General features: G+C 38.1%; 1 protein-coding gene across 1 annotated transcript in view; it reads left to right on the forward strand.

Moving 5' to 3' along the window:
• The window catches only part of LOC121429575 (sodium leak channel non-selective protein-like), a 64,031-nt gene extending 49,944 nt beyond the window's left edge, over positions 1–14,087 (forward strand). Inside the window, exons 29-39 of the mRNA XM_041626669.1 lie at positions 126–317; positions 1,351–1,419; positions 2,539–2,687; positions 3,445–3,538; positions 5,170–5,302; positions 5,558–5,673; positions 6,408–6,565; positions 9,175–9,325; positions 10,275–10,463; positions 11,653–11,791; positions 13,482–14,087. Of these exons, the coding sequence (XP_041482603.1) occupies positions 126–317; positions 1,351–1,419; positions 2,539–2,687; positions 3,445–3,538; positions 5,170–5,302; positions 5,558–5,673; positions 6,408–6,565; positions 9,175–9,325; positions 10,275–10,463; positions 11,653–11,791; positions 13,482–13,636 (1,545 nt within the window). The 3' untranslated portion in view covers positions 13,637–14,087. The remainder of the gene's footprint in view (positions 1–125; positions 318–1,350; positions 1,420–2,538; positions 2,688–3,444; positions 3,539–5,169; positions 5,303–5,557; positions 5,674–6,407; positions 6,566–9,174; positions 9,326–10,274; positions 10,464–11,652; positions 11,792–13,481) is intronic.
• The last annotated feature ends 2,039 nt before the right edge of the window (positions 14,088–16,126 follow it).

Below are 16,126 nucleotides of genomic sequence, written 5' to 3' on the forward strand. Positions count from 1 at the left end.
TGTTCATTGTGATTTTGACAGGCATTTTCAATAGATTTACTATGTTGTAGAATCCGTCCCCGTAGAAGTTGAGAAACTCACTATTGATCAAAGCGGTGAAGATTTGTTTTTGTTGCATCACACAGTGGGAGGATACTAGGACAGCGATGGTACTGGCCTACATCTCAGTGGTCCTCACTCTGATGTTTGTTCTTGAAGTCATCTTGAAATGCATCTCCCTGAGTCCCATCGGTTACTGGCACAGCAGACGGAATAGATACGATCTGGTGGTGACGTTGATGGGCGTGGTATGGCTCATTTTGCACTTCACTTATATGGTGAGTAGAGCGTGATGATGGCGATGATGATTGCGGTGATGATAGTGGTGATGATGATGGTGATTATGATGATGATGATGGTGACTATGGTGATGATGAGGAGGATGATGGCGATGATGATGAGGAGGATAAGGATGACGATGATGATGATGGAGGTTGTGTTGGTGATGATGAAGATGATGATGTTGGAGGTAGTTGTGGTGACGGAATAGATACGATCTGGTGGTGACGTTGATGGGCGTGGTATGGCTCATTCTGCACTTCACTTATATGGTAATAATAGCAGGATGATGACGATGATGATTAAGATGAAGATGATGATAATGATGATTATGATGATGGTGGTGATGATGTTGATGGTGATTATGATGATGATTATGATGGTGGTGATGATGTTGATGGTGATTATGATGATGATGGTGATGGTGATGATGATGGAGATGATGATGGAGATGATGATTATTGTGATGATGATGAGTATGATGATGATGTTGGAGGTAGTTGTGGTGACGGAATAGATACGATCTAGTAGTCAATTTGATGGATGTGGTATGACTCATACTGTGCTTCACTAATATAAGTTTAGCAGGATGATGGTAGTGGTGATGATGAAGATGATGATGCTGCTGATGATGATGCTGCTGATGATGCTGATGAAGCTGATGATGATGATGATGTTGATGATGTTGATGATGATGTTGGTGATGAAAATGATGATGGTGTTTGTGAATGATGTGGAAGTAATGTATGTTTGGAGGTGATGCAGGGGGGGAGGAATGATTGGATGCTGACATATTGAGCAGAAAACTATTTTGCCCCCCCCTTGCACTTTTATGGGTTCAGTATGACTTGCTTTCCACTTATTTACTTCACCAAAAGGGTGAGTCTGAGTAGCTCACTGAGGATTAACTTGAATTTGTGCTATGTGAATAGTATCCAATGCAGTTTATTAGAAGTCTACATGATAATGTTACCATCAAGATTTCAAGAACCAACATGTATTCTTATCCCCATATCCTAATTTTCTTTGTAGAACAATATGAGCTTTGCATTTGGAGCAGCAACAGTTCTCTTCCGATTCTTTACTATCACTGGGAAACATGTGAGTATATTTTCTACCTGTCCATATTGCCATAGATGTCCATCGATATACGTGGTTTTCGATGCCAAAGGTTCCCCTTTTCGACAGATTAAGAAAAAAAACGTGAAAATACTGCAAGTTTCATGTAAAATTGTCTTTTTCAAATCCCAAATCATAATATATACACGTTGGTGACAGAAAAGTTTAAATATTATACAGATATTGCCTACCTAGAGTTTGAATATAACATTTCCTCTCCCCGACGGAGTTATATTTTTCCCAAGGGAATATATTTTGCCCGAAGCGCGCAGCGCTGAGGGAAAATATTATCCCGAGGGAAAAATATAGCTTCGGAGGGGAGTTGAAATGTTATTTATTAAAACGATAGACCAGGCAATATCTGTTATATTATATAGTATATGTGGATTCGGCATCAGAAATTGCATTCATCATCTGGCTCAAACCCAAAATTCTTGCTACAGCTCTGATCCATCTACGTCATAATAGTTTTTTTTAAAATACATTAAGCGCGTTCTTCATGCAATCAACGCGTTAACACTAGCGCGTACATCAACTACCTTGTTGCGCAACTTGTTTGCAGCGAGTGACGTCACCTTAGTGGATATAACGCCGCAATTGAAAATACTACGCGGTATATTCCCTGAGGTGACGTCAAAACCTAGAATATAACAAATGCGATCCTCGCAGCTATGGTCACGTGATGGCGTATTGACCTATCACTGATTCGAATTAACATGACCTATGTAATATAATGTTTTATCCCCCTCCAATCTAGTATTTCATCCCTGAAAATACTGCAGAGCTTTTTTCTGGGTTGGCATCTCTGTGTGGGATTACAGCTTTAATGGCAACAACTTTTGCTGTGTGAATATTAATGAATCTGACCAATTGATTACTTTCTTTACCTTGTTTCATTGTGGATGGTCAATGTTAAGGGATAAACTATCTTTTACAAGGTGAATCGGGAGAGGGGTGTTTCACAAAACGTTAAGTGTAACTTAGAAGTCATACTTGGTGCTTATGTGCACATGATATGCAGCATGCAAACTTATAATCACATCTCTTTATATAGCTCTGTAGTATTATGCTTGAATTTCATTGAATTGTTAATGTTCGTAGCCAACTCTGAAGATGCTGATGATGACCATCGTGGTGTCCTGTGTGAAATCTTTCTTCATCATCGTCGGCCTGTTCCTGTTGATCACCTTCTATGCATTCCTGGGTGTTGTTCTGTTCGGCAAGGTCAAATACGGAGAGCATCTAGGCAGGTGAGTAATCTCTTTGGCCTGAATTCACAAAGGTGGTTTTGAAAACCCACGGTTGAGTCCATGGTTTATGTAGGTTTACTGTATAAATTATGCTTAATTTAGTGCATATCGGGCGCGTGTATAAAACATGTCCAATGCTGATGCGCGCATTTGTCACAGTGCGCCAAATTGATGCCTGTTACCATGGTTAGAATCGCTTTTTCATTCATGAGACCACTCTTCAAACAGTGGACTCATGAATAAAATAGCTTATCTAACCATGGTCAATGATAGTCCATGAAAAATTATAAGTAAGAGTTGTATTGTATTGGGTTAAGAATTGCCATTGTGCAGATCATTACATCCATCCATGCATGAGAATAATATTGATAATTTGCTTTTATATAGCGCTTAATAAATTGGAACGTCTCCAAGCCTTTTACAGATATATTATTACCGAGGTAATTTGATTCTGGCTTGCCCACACACAATGTACACTGCATGAACACCGGTGTTGATTTAACACCAGCCCATTATCGATATCGGAAAACACCATGGAAGTGTTGAAAACAACAGCAGTTAAGAATCAAACTAATATTGGGTTAACACTGCTTAGTGTTGTTCGCCTAAGGCCCAAGTGATGCTGTTTCAAACACCTTTCTGGTGTTTTACTATATAGATACGAAGTGTTAAATCAACATATCAACACCCTCCAAATTACTCAGTAATGCTGTTTTTTTTTTTTCTTCTATGAATCATTTCTATATCTTGCTTTCAGACATGCTAACTTTGAGAGCGCCCCCAACGCGATGGCCACACTATTTAGGATTGTCACTGGAGAAGACTGGAATAAGATCATGCATGACTGTATGGTAGGCCTAAACTCTTTTGTCTTTCATTCAAGCAATGTGGTGAATTCACAATATGGTTCACCATCTGTTGGTTGCAGCGGGCAGGCTGATTTCTAACATCAGGGTCAATCTCGCGCAGGTGCAGGCAGCGCACAGCGCTATGTGGGCTGTAATGTGAGTGACTGTGATGCTTCAAAAATGAAAACAAAATGGCAAATGCGGAGGAAGAATTCACTGAAAACGGTCTAAGAAATATGCAGCACAATTCTCTCTCACCTTCTGGACCCTGGTAATCAGCATAATTTTATGCATGCTGGCCGCATCAAATTCCGCCAGTCCACTTCAACCGATAGGAATCCACCAAATTTATGTTCAAGTACATGAAAGTCATGGCTAAAAAGATCTGTGCTAAAACTTTGGGAAGCCAAAGATGTTTCTTTCTTGATTTTTTTTTTTGTTGATAATGTTTACAAGTAAAAAAAGGGAAATTAGTTTGTTAGCAAGCAGGACATGTTCTTATGATGATCCTAATATGTGCTTATGCTTTTTTTCTGTACTTGTTTGTAATGGGATAACCTAGATAATAGTAACTTTGTTATTCCCCACTTTGCAAAATTCATATATACTGTTACATTTAATGACTTTGCTGGAAATCAAAAAAATTAAAAGTATATAATTTGATAACGAGGAATTGATGATGATGGTGATGGAAAAGAAAGAGATAAATTGATTTTATTTGTGAGATATTTACTTGATGCCTGAATATATGATTGAATGAAGGAAATGAATGAGGTTGGTGAGCGATTTGGGCTGTCATGAGTGGAAAATTCCAAAATCAAATGCTTTGAAACAATCTTCTCTTTTAAAGTAATCACAAGATCTGCCACATACAACAGTCAAGAAATTTAGAAAATCACTTTTCTATGTACTGCAGAGTAATGAGAGGTATTTTACAGCATAATTGCTTGCTGTAGCCTTTAGAATGAAAGGAATAGACCCTGAAATTCAATAATTTTCCACATTCAATATATTTCAATTCACATTAATTTCATTTTCGGTTAAAAATATACATAATACAATATACACAAAATATTCAACAAGCTAAAGTAAAAAAATGAAAGTAAAATGGGGACTGCAAAAAAAAACCAAGAGGCCTTGTACATGCGCAGTTCCTAAAATATTATGTAGAATACATTGTGAAGAAGTGACAAGATAAAATATACATGATATGAACAAAGTCAACAGACAAAAGAACAAAAATTACAATTTACAATAAAGAAATGACCATGCATACTTCAGATAAAGAAACTGCTTCAATTTTTTTTTAAGGAATTAACTTACTTACATTCAATTATGTCTTTAGTGATCGAGTTCCAAATTACAGGGAAATGGTGTCTTATGGATTTCATTACACTATTCTAGCAGGCCATAAGTGAAATAATTCTAAGTGAAATAATAATAATTGTATTTATTTGATTTATATTTTGTTGAAAATGAAATAAATGAAATGAAATGAAAATGAAAAATTCTTTAAAATGGGTATTGTGATGGTGAACTTGGTGATTGAGAGTGTAAACATTTCATGGACATTAAGAGGTAATTTATTAGTGATAACAAATTATTCCTACAATTTATTGATTCTGTTCCCACAGATCAGTGAGCCGTTCTGCAGCAAGAAAGGGGAGAATTACTGGGAGACTGACTGCGGCAACAGCAAGGCTTCCATGGTGTACTTTTGTTCTTTCTATGTCCTCATAGCTTACATTGTTATCAATCTACTTGTCGGTGAGTCTTCTATACTACATCTATCTATCTGTCTATCTATCTATATGTCTGTCTGTCTCTCTGTCTGTCTCTCTGTCTATCTATCTATCTATATATCTCTCTGTCTGTCTGTCTATCTATCCTCATCTATCTATCTATCTTATCTATCCTATCTATCTATCTATCTATCCATCCGTCCATCCATCCATCTATCTATTTACTGCTAGTTTCATATATTAATCAAATGGCTTGATGTTTGGTCTTTCTTCTTGTCAGGTATCATTATGGAGAACTTTTCTCTATTTTACTCAAACGAAGAAGATGCATTGCTGAGTTATGCAGACATCAAGAACTTTCAAATCACATGGAATATGGTCGATATACATAGAAAGGTAAGGCCTTAGATTTCAGTATTTCTTTAAGGGATTAAAATGAAATTAAAGAAAAAAAACGACGGCTGACCACACACATTGGCATACTACATTTACGTTTATCTACGTTTGACACTCTCCACCCTGGTGTAGTAAATGGGTACTTGGTATCAAGAAATTCCTTGAATGCTCGAGTATCTGATCAGGGTAGCCACGCTAAAGCTGGGGTAATAGTATGCAGCACTAAGAACATTGTATTGAGCGCTATATACAGTGGTGCTCAACAGTTAGTGAACCCCAACAGAAAATGAAGATATTTAAAGTGTTCAAGTTCTGCCATGTTTTAGATATGTTATTGTGAAGTCAGGTGATAAAATCTTACATTCGGTGAAGTTTGTTTCTCTGGGCCTACCGAAAATTGTAGTTTTATTGTCGAGCAAATCAATCAATTCTTGGGACCTAAAACAGCTTCTAAATCATTTTGATTCCCATTCGCGATAGATACAATTGGATTTCTTTTTCAGATTGAAATTCCTGATGTTAACAAGCATCTTAAAGCAGAGTGATAGATGAATAGAGAGGACATTCATTACGCGTACTAAGAATCTTGCCAAAGGATTGGTCAAAAGTCAGCATGAAGGCAACTCAGCATGAAGGAGTGCATTTTGTGGGGAGGTTCACTAACTTTTGGGTCACAACTGTAAATGTTGCATATTATTATCATTATAACAATATTCATTGATTTCTCTGTCTAGGGGGTGATTCCAGTCAGCCGGGTCAAGTTTGTGCTTCGTCTGCTCCGCGGGCGTCTTGAAGTGGACATGGAGAAGGACCACCTCCTGTACAAACACATGTGCTGTGAGATAGAGAAGATGAGAAACGGGCAGGATGTTACCTTTCATGATGTCCTCAGGTTTGTATACTTGCATTCTGGGGAAGAACTATGGTATAGATTGTTATAAAATAAAATCAGTATACAAATAGCGAATAGACATGAGTGCGATAGTGCGAGATTTCGCATGAGGTGAAAGAAGGATACTCAATGAGGCTTTAGCAGTTTTGAGTAGAGTGTCTCTTTCACCGAATGCGAAATCTTGCACCATTGCACGAATAAGAATATTCACTATTTGTAATGTCCAAGACCTCAGATTTTAGCAAAAATATTTTTTAAAAACCAAGAGTTGTCCCCTGCAGTAATTGATGAAAAGGGAGCAAAAAAATTTAAAGCGAATAGCAAAATCCCGCGGGCAGCATTGCACATTTTTAGTCAGCAGGCTATACGGGTATTTCATCTTCATTTTTTACTGACAGCAATGAATTGAATCGTATTGTGACATCACCTCCTAAAGCCGTGCAACGGTACATTTTGGATGGTACATCGTGTGTGCAACGGTACAAATGTTTGACATTCAGTCTCCCATTTGCTTGCGTACAACAAGCTAAGTAGGCATTGTATATTATAAAACGGGTTCAAGGATGTAGCCAATGGTGAGTGCGTATTCAAGTCACGTGTTCATGCTTTAATTATGCGCAACCTTCCAGTCGTGCATTTTTCATGCAGCACTGCATTTTTTGTGCAGCACTGCAAGGTGCATTTCTTGTGCAGCATTAGTTCCAATAGCACGTAAAAACTGATACGCGTTCAGTAAAAGAGGCTGGCAAGGATTTTGATGCGCTTACTTAGGCGCGCATAGTAGATACGCCTGTGATGTCATAATTGACAGTCTTGTGATCTCTTTGTCTGTGCGATCGTACACAAGTTGGAGGGATTTGAACAAGATTTCAATGAAAAATTCATTTTGCCGACCCGTTTTATAAAACAATGCACATTTTAAGATTCGTGATGTTAGTGACGATGCGAGCAACTCTCGGGCATTCACAATATTATGCAAAAGCACTCGGCGCAAGCGCCTCTTGCTTTCGCATAATTGTAAATACCCTCGAGTGTGCTGCATCGTCATAACACACTCATAAATGTGCATTAATTGTATAATATTTCGTACTAGAATGTTGTCGTTAGGGGGTTAAATCTTATGTCTTGAAAACAAAAAAATTTGCATTTTGAAAATCTTTCAAAACAGAATAAAAAAGAATCTTTAAAAAAAACATTGATAAAAAACCTGAATGTTCCGGATAGTGGAAAAACACATCTGTGTTTAATAAAGAGCTGTCATTCCAACTGGACGATCATATCTTGGAAAATGCTGATTTCTAAAGTTAATTTTTGCCTCACCTGCGAAGCAAAGTGAGACTATAGGCGCCACTTTTCCGACGGCGGCGGCGCCGGCGTCAACATCAAATCTTAACCTGAGGTTAAGTTTTTGAAATGACGTCATAACTTAGAAAGTATATGGACCTAGTTAATAAAACTTGGCCATAAGGTTAATCAAGTATTACTGAACATCCTATTAGAGTTTCATATCACATGACCAAGGTCAAAGGTCATTTAGGGTCAATGAACTTAGACCATGTTGGAGGAATCAACATCGAAATCTTAACCTGAGGTTAAGTTTTTGAAATGTCATCATAACTTAAAAAATATATGGACCTAGTTCATGAAACTTAGACATAAGGTTAATCAAGTATCACTGAACATCCTACATGAGTTTCACGTCACATGACCAAGGTCAAAGGTCATGTAGGGTCAATGAACTTTGGCCGAATTGGGGATATCTGTTGAATTCCCATCATAACTTTGAAAGTTTATGGATCTGATTCATGAAACTTGGACATAATAGTAATCAAGCATCACTGAAAATTTTGTGCAAGTTTCAGGTCTCATGATTAAGGTCAAGGGTCATTTAGGGTCAATGAACTTTGGCCGAATCGGGGGGTATCTGTTGAATTACCATCATAACTTTGAAAGTTTATTGGTCTAGTTCATTAAACTTGGACATTAGAGTAATCAAGTATCACTGAACATCCTGTGCGCGTTTCAGGTCACATGACCAAGGTCAAAGGTCAATGAACTTTGGCCGAATTGGGTGTATCTGTTGAATTACCATCATAACTTTGAAAGTTTATGGATCTGATTCATGAAACTTGTACATAAGAGTTATCAAGTATCACTGAACATCCTGTTCGAGTTTCAGGTCACATGATCAAGGTCAAAGGTCATGTAAGGTCAATGAACTTTGGCCATGTTGGGGTTTTTTGTTGAATAACCATCATATCTCTGTAAGTTTATTGGTCTAGTTCATAAAAAGTGGACATAAGAGTAACCATGTATCACTGAACATCTTGTGCGAGTTAAGGTAGTATTCAAAGTCAGCACTGCTGCTATATTGAACCGCGTGATGCAGGTGAGACGGCCAGAGGCATTCCACTTGTTATGTGTTGTCCTATGGTATTTCTTTGAAAATACTGAATTCCTCACCAAAATACTAAATTTCAGTTTTAAACTACTGAAATGTTCTTGACCTGGGTGGACGCGTTGGATTAGATCATGCGAGATGAGACATTAAAAGTGGAAGAAGCGAGTGTAGTTCAATTTAGCATCTCAATTGCCTTATGTTTTGACAGTATGCTGTCTTACCGGTCTGTGGACATCAGGAAATCACTGCAGCTAGATGAACTCTTGGCCAGAGAGGAATTGGAATATAACATTGAAGAGGAAGTCGCCAAGGAGACGATACGCAACTGGCTGGATAAATGCCTCATCAGAATGAGAGCTGTAAGTCATGTCATCATAAACTAAAGAGCAAGTTTATTCATAATTTGTACACTAAATTTAATCCGGCCTATTTCAGCCTCAACATCATGTCATTTAATCTTATATGGTTTTATCAATTCTTATTGTCCTATATCCCATTATTTATGGTAGATGCAGTATTATTTACAAATTTAAATTTACGATTGCTTTAATGTTTGATGCTTATCATTCTAATGCTTGTAGATACATAATGATGTGATTGGGGAGGTATTGTGGGGGCTGACTTGAGGTGACAAAGTCACATGTATGACCATTGTATTTTGCCGATTCTAAATATCTTCATCTTATTTTTATTTTCATCATTACTGTTATGACCTGGATGGGGTTGGGAGGTTTGGGGAGGAAGACCTGTGGGTTATGGCTATTAAGTTAGCCTTTTCCATACCCAGGCAGCCTCTCCAACTCTCATCCAGGTCTTATTTTCTCTATCATGTACAAGTTTGATTGATCTTGTCTTTGATCTGTTTGTATTCTTTGTCTTTTGAATGCCAAATAAAATAATAATAATCATAACATCAGTAATATTCCAATTTTAGTTTGAGTTCAAATTCATTTATCAAAACCAATATAAGAATGTAAAATTGTAAATCATTTAAAAAACATAATGTATTGATCGATATTTAATTTATTCATGATAAAATCCCTATTAAGCTGCAAGGCTGTTTTACTATGGGGTCGTGCAAATGAACAAAACCATTAATGTTATATATGACAATAAGAAGTAATTTGTTTAACAAATATAATTTACTATAATAAGAAGTGTGTATTTGAGGAATTGGGTTGGAGCTATAGAGGCTGCTATTTTGTTGCCATTTTAATTGTTGCCAAATCTGCCAATATAGTAATTGGTTCGTGTATTGCGTGATCATTTTGATAACCCTGAATCCATAATTGTGATGTGATTTATAAGCAGAAAGAGAAGAGTCACCATTCATCATACAGCAATCCATTCTACGGGGGCGAGAAACCGGAGAGACTGGTAGTACCCCCAGCTTTCATTACCACTCCAAGTCCGCCTAAAGAAGATAGCAACAAGAACAAGGAAGAAACACCAGTCTTAGACAACATCATTCCAATCCCTGAAACAAATAAAGATCCGGTGAGTTTAACCTTTCCAGGCAAACATTATTGTTTCCATATTGCCAATAACTGATTCCATGTTTTCTCTGGCGAAAATTGCTCCACTTGAAATTCCACATACTAATTGAATGACTTCAAACCCTATTGCAACCATAACACTTACCCTAATCCTCAGAGGAAATGAAGCCTGGAGCAGTTGTTGTAGGAGCAATCGCCTGTCAACCAAATGAGCTAGAAATTATTGATACAGATGAGCTGGAGCATGTGGAGCATTGTGGCCCAGTGGATAAGTCTTCTGACTTTGAAACAGGGTCATGGGTTCGAATCACAGCCATGGGGTAATTTCCTTCAGCAAGAAATTTATCCACATTGTGCTGCACTCAATCCAGGTGAGGTGAATGGGTACCCGGCAGGATTAATTCCTTGAATGCATGAGCGCTGAAAGGCAGCTCGAGCTAAAGCCGGGGCAATAATAATAACAACGCGCCTCGGAAAAGAATATTTCTATTATGAATGCCTATTATTATTATTATTATGAACTCACATTAGTCAACCTTTTCTTAGTTGAATATTCACCAAAGTTGAAGCAAGGTTTTAGACCTTCGATCTGTTTCATAACAAATTTGCAATTAGAGTTTAAAAGCTACTGAAGTCGGCTTGATTTTGCATTTGTTGTCGTAACAAGTCTTTGTTCAGTCCTCTTCCTCTTTTCTATCATTCTTCCATAAAGGCAAACACTTTATTAACACTAGCTAATGATTGTTTTCCCTCTGTGTGTGTTTTTCTTTGCATGTGCTGTTCTGTGAACCTTGCTTGTCTTTACTGGGCAGGAAGTGCTATGATATATCAGATCTTTAATTCCAGTCCACACTCAAAGTCTCGTTTTTTTCTGTATTTGGTATTTTTGTTCTTTCTTGCCAGTATGTAATTTTATTTTATAACTTGTGTGAATTATATTTTTATTGAGTGAAAATAAATTAATTGAATTGAATTTACAGGACCCATATTAGGAAAAACAGGTATTACATACATCTTCTAAATGAAATTTCAACTAATTTGAATAAATTTCTGTGGTCCCAAAATATTATACTTAGTCTAAAGTTCCCATTATCTCCACTTAAAAGCAAGTTCTTTGATTGAAAATTGTGGTGTGATCTTGTCTCATTTTTTAACAAACCCCAAAATTGGCTTTTTCTCCACATGCTCAGACAAAGCCTGAGCACGGTGCTCCCAGCTCACCCGGTCACAAGCTTCTGGTGCCAACACTGTCTGAGGGTAACGTCAAACCTGATGGTGAAGACAGCGCTAGCCTCAGACCTAGAAGATCAAACAGGAGATACCAGACAGGTAAGAAGGATGTGTGTGAGACAGATAGAAATAGAGAGGGAAAGAGAGAGAGACAAGGGGGTTGATAGACTGAGAAAGTTCATCCGGTAACAGGCTTCTGGTGTCAGCACTGTCTGAGGGTAACGTCAAACCTGATGGCGAAGACAGTGCTAGCCTCAGACCTCAAAGATCTAACAGGAGATCCAAGTCGGTAAGAAGGATGCGTGTGAGACAGATAGAAATAGAGATGGAAAAAGAGAGACAAGGGGGTTGATAGACTGAGAGGCCTGTATTCTGATAGGTTTAACTTAAACTCAGGTTTAAAGTTGTGGTTTAAGTATGGATAGCCAATTGTTGCATAAATCACTAATAGTAGAGATATCATACTTCAGCTCATTTGGCTCTCAAATCATTCATAATTGTCTAGGAAGTATGAATATATTATTGTCTTCACCATCGGTGAATCAGGAAAGAGCACAGTAAACATACAATTTAATAAAAATTTTGATACTTTAGGCTTCCCATACTTAAACCACAACTTTAAACCTGAGTTAAACCCGACTTCAGAATACGGGCCAGCAAGTTCATCCGGTCACAGGCTTCTGGTGCCAACACAGGCTCTGGGTAATGTCAAACCTGATGGCGAAGACAGCGCTAGCCTCAGACCTAGAAGATCTAACAGGAGATACCAAGTAGGTAAGAAGGATGTGTGGGAGACAGATAGAAATAGAGAGGGAAAAAGAGAGAGACAACAGGATTCAGGGTTTAGAGACCGAGAGAGTTCATCCAGTCACAAGCTTCTGGTACCAACACTTTCTGAGGGTAACGTCAAACTTGATGGCGAAGACAGTGCTAGCCTCAGACCTAGAAGATCTAACAGGAGATACCAAGTAGGTAAGAAGGATGCGTGTGAGACAGATAGAAATAGAGAGGGAAAAAGAGAGAGACAACAGGATTCAGGGTTTAGAGAACGAGAGAGTTCATCCAGTCACAAGCTTCTGGTACCAACACTTTCTGAGGGTAACGTCAAACTTGATGGTGAAGACAGTGCTAGGCTCAGACCTAGAAGATCTAACAGGAGATACCAAGTAGGTTAAAGGGATGTGTGGGAGACAGATAGAAATAGAGAGGCAGAAAGGGAGAGAGAGATAGATAAAGGGATTGGGAGACCGATAGAGTTCATCCGGTCACAGGCTTCTGGTGCCAACACTGTCTGAGGGTAACGTCAAACCTGATGGAAAAGAAAGCGCTATCCTCAGACATAGAAGATTAAACAGGAGATACCAAAAAGGTAAGGACATGTAAGAGACAGAGTAAGATAGAGAGCCAGGGAGAAATACAGGGGGGGGCAAGAGAGTCCACCCAGAAGGTAGCGTTAAACGTGGTGGCGAAGACAGCGCCAGCCGTGGACCTACAAGATCCAACAGGAGATTCAAAACGGGTAAGAAAGATGTGAGAAATATAGAGAAAGAGGGAGAGATGGGAGGGGGAGACCAAGAGTGTTCACCCAGTCACCAGCTGTTGTACTAACACTTGAGGGGGGGGTAACGTTAATCACAAGGGGGGACTTCCTTATGAATAGCTCCTCAGGTGAGTTGTACTTCGAAAGAGTAATTTGACAAGGACTGATTTCTATGATTGTATATCCATATGTCTATTGCATTCTGTCTTACTTTCAATCCTTCTGGCTCTTCTACCATTGTTCTTTTAGGTTCATCATCAAGTTCTACCAGTGTGACCCCAGTGAGCAGTACTAGCAGTGCTCCAGTGTACCCCAGAAACACCACTGCTCCAACTGCTACTAAAGAGGTCCAGGATTGGTGGAAGGAACAACTTCACTATGACAGTGGTTCAGAAGAAGACTGATTATATTACAGAACTTTATTCCCTTTCCTGACTGCTTTATCAAGTTCTGCCAGTTTGACCCCAGTAAGTAGTAAAAGCAGTGCTCCAGTGTACCCCAGAGGCACCCCTCCCCCAAGCGCTACTAAAGAGGTCCAGGATTGGTGGAAGGAACAACTTCACTATGACAGTGGTTCAGAAGAAGACTGATTATATTACAGAACTTTATTCTCTTTCCTGACTGCTTTACCAAGTTGTGCCAGTATGAACCCAGTAAGTAGTGCAAGCAGTGCTCCAGTGTACCCCAGAAACACCACTGCTTCAACCTCTTACTAAAGAGATCCAGGATTCCAGGATTAGTGGAGGGAACGACTTCACTTTGTTTCATAGTGGTTCAGAAGAAGTCTGATGATACTATAGAGCTTCATTCCTTTCCTGACTGCTTTGTCAAGTTGTACCAGTTTGATCCCAGCGAGTAGTGCAGGCAGTGCTCCAGTATACCTGAGAGGCACCACTCCCCTAAGCACTACTAAAGACATCCAGGATTGGCGAAAGGAACAGCTTCACCATGACAGTGGCTCAGAAGAAGTCTGATGAACTAATGCACTTTATTCCCTTTCCTGACTACTTTGTCAATTTCTACTAGTTTAATCCCAGTAAGTAGTACTAGCAGTGCTCCAGGGTATCCCACAAACACCACTGCTCCAACTGCTAATAAAGAAGTCCAGGGCGCCGTCTTACAAAAAAGTGATGATTGATCTGATCAATCGTAACTATGGAAAGCCAGCAACGTCAGCATCTTGCAAATGCATGTTTGTTCAAAATATTTTCTGGATATATATGATGTATATTCATAAATTCATTGTTTTCTTGACAATTTGGAGTTCTCCCCTTTGTTTACAAAGGACATTTTGCAAATTTCCTGTAGAAAAATTTATGACACTGATGGATTTCCATAGAGTTATGATTAATTTGATCAACCGAAACTCTTTTTAAGACTGGGCCCAGAATTAATGCAAGGATTGGCTTCCAATCAATAGAGCTTGGTAGCTCTCGCTGGCATGCTCTCCTGGGAGTGAAGAAAGTGCATGCATTCAAATGCAGAAGACTTTTATTATTTAGGGTTATCAAACAAGTTTTCTAGCTGCTACCAACGTTCTTCTCAAGAATCTTCCAAAACTGTGGACTCTTTCGAGCCAAGTGATCAATCACACGTTCCCCTTGAAAGTAACTTCTGGCAAAGAGGGGAAATGGTATGTAAGGATTCTGAGTCGGTGCTGATCTAATTCTAAATATGGATTCTTGTTATTCGCTTTCACCTATCTTCGGTCCACTTATTGCAAGACCGGAGGAAGTATAAGGAACACGCAGCTTGAGGAAGTCCACAGGAGTCAGTGAAAGCTTGCCTTCTAGAGAAATAGATTAGTAGAAGCTTGAATGTTTGATTATATGTTTCCATTGTGTGTTAAAGGGGAAGTTCAGTCTGACAAAAAATTTATTGTAAAAATAGCAGAAAAAATAATAAAAATATTGCCGAAGGTTAGAGAAAAATTCATCAAATAATTAAAAAGTGATTAGAATTTCAATTATTTGATTTGTGACGTCATATGCGAGCAGCATTCCTACGTAGCGAATGGTAAAAAAACAATAAAATGCCATTTTCTCAGAAAATTGAAAATAGTTTTCACTGTACCTTTTGTATATCAATAGACAAATCATTTCACATCCGATCATGAAAAGAAAACAAAATAAAGTCATCAGGAACCATACAAAATTTTATATTACATAACACATGAGGCAGCTGCTCGTTTATGACGTCACAAATCCAAAACTTTGAACTCTAATAACTTTCTTACACTTTAACGGATTTTCCTCAAACCTTCACCAATATTTTTTACTATTTTTTCTGCTGTTTTTACAACAAAGTTTTCTTCAGGGTGAACTTCCCCTTTAATGATATATCTGTAAAGTGCCAAGAGACATTTGTCCTGTTGTATGAAGCACTTTATGAAAAAAAAAGAGTATTATTACCTTGATTATTTCCCACTTAAATATTCTTAAATCATTTTTAAAGAAAAACCTAATTGGAGCAAAGCTAGAAATATTTTTGTTTATGTGTTTCCATTTTCCCATGTTTTTTATTACCACAAGTAATTTGTAAATATATAGAATTAATATGTGAATTGTATTTATTTAAGGCAAATTGGTATTTATTGTAAATTCAAAGTCGTAGACTTGTCCATGATATTTATTTGTTTACATTATTGATTTGCTTGAAGACCTTGGGCCCATTTCATAAAGAGTTAGACTTTGCCATTGTGGTAACTAACGCAAGCCAATCACAATCAAGTGTGCCACGGTAGTTGCCATAATGGCAAAGTTACAACAGTTGCAACTCTTTATGAAACGGGCCCCTTGTCTCTCTAAAGATGTAACATGAATATTCTTCCAGCGAAATCTCCTGAAACAATTTTGATGATAGAAGTTCCAAATACCTATTGAATTTGATGTTCG

Source organism: Lytechinus variegatus, chromosome 16 (assembly GCF_018143015.1).
Source record: "Lytechinus variegatus isolate NC3 chromosome 16, Lvar_3.0, whole genome shotgun sequence".
Taxonomy (NCBI): Eukaryota; Metazoa; Echinodermata; class Echinoidea; order Temnopleuroida; family Toxopneustidae; genus Lytechinus; species Lytechinus variegatus.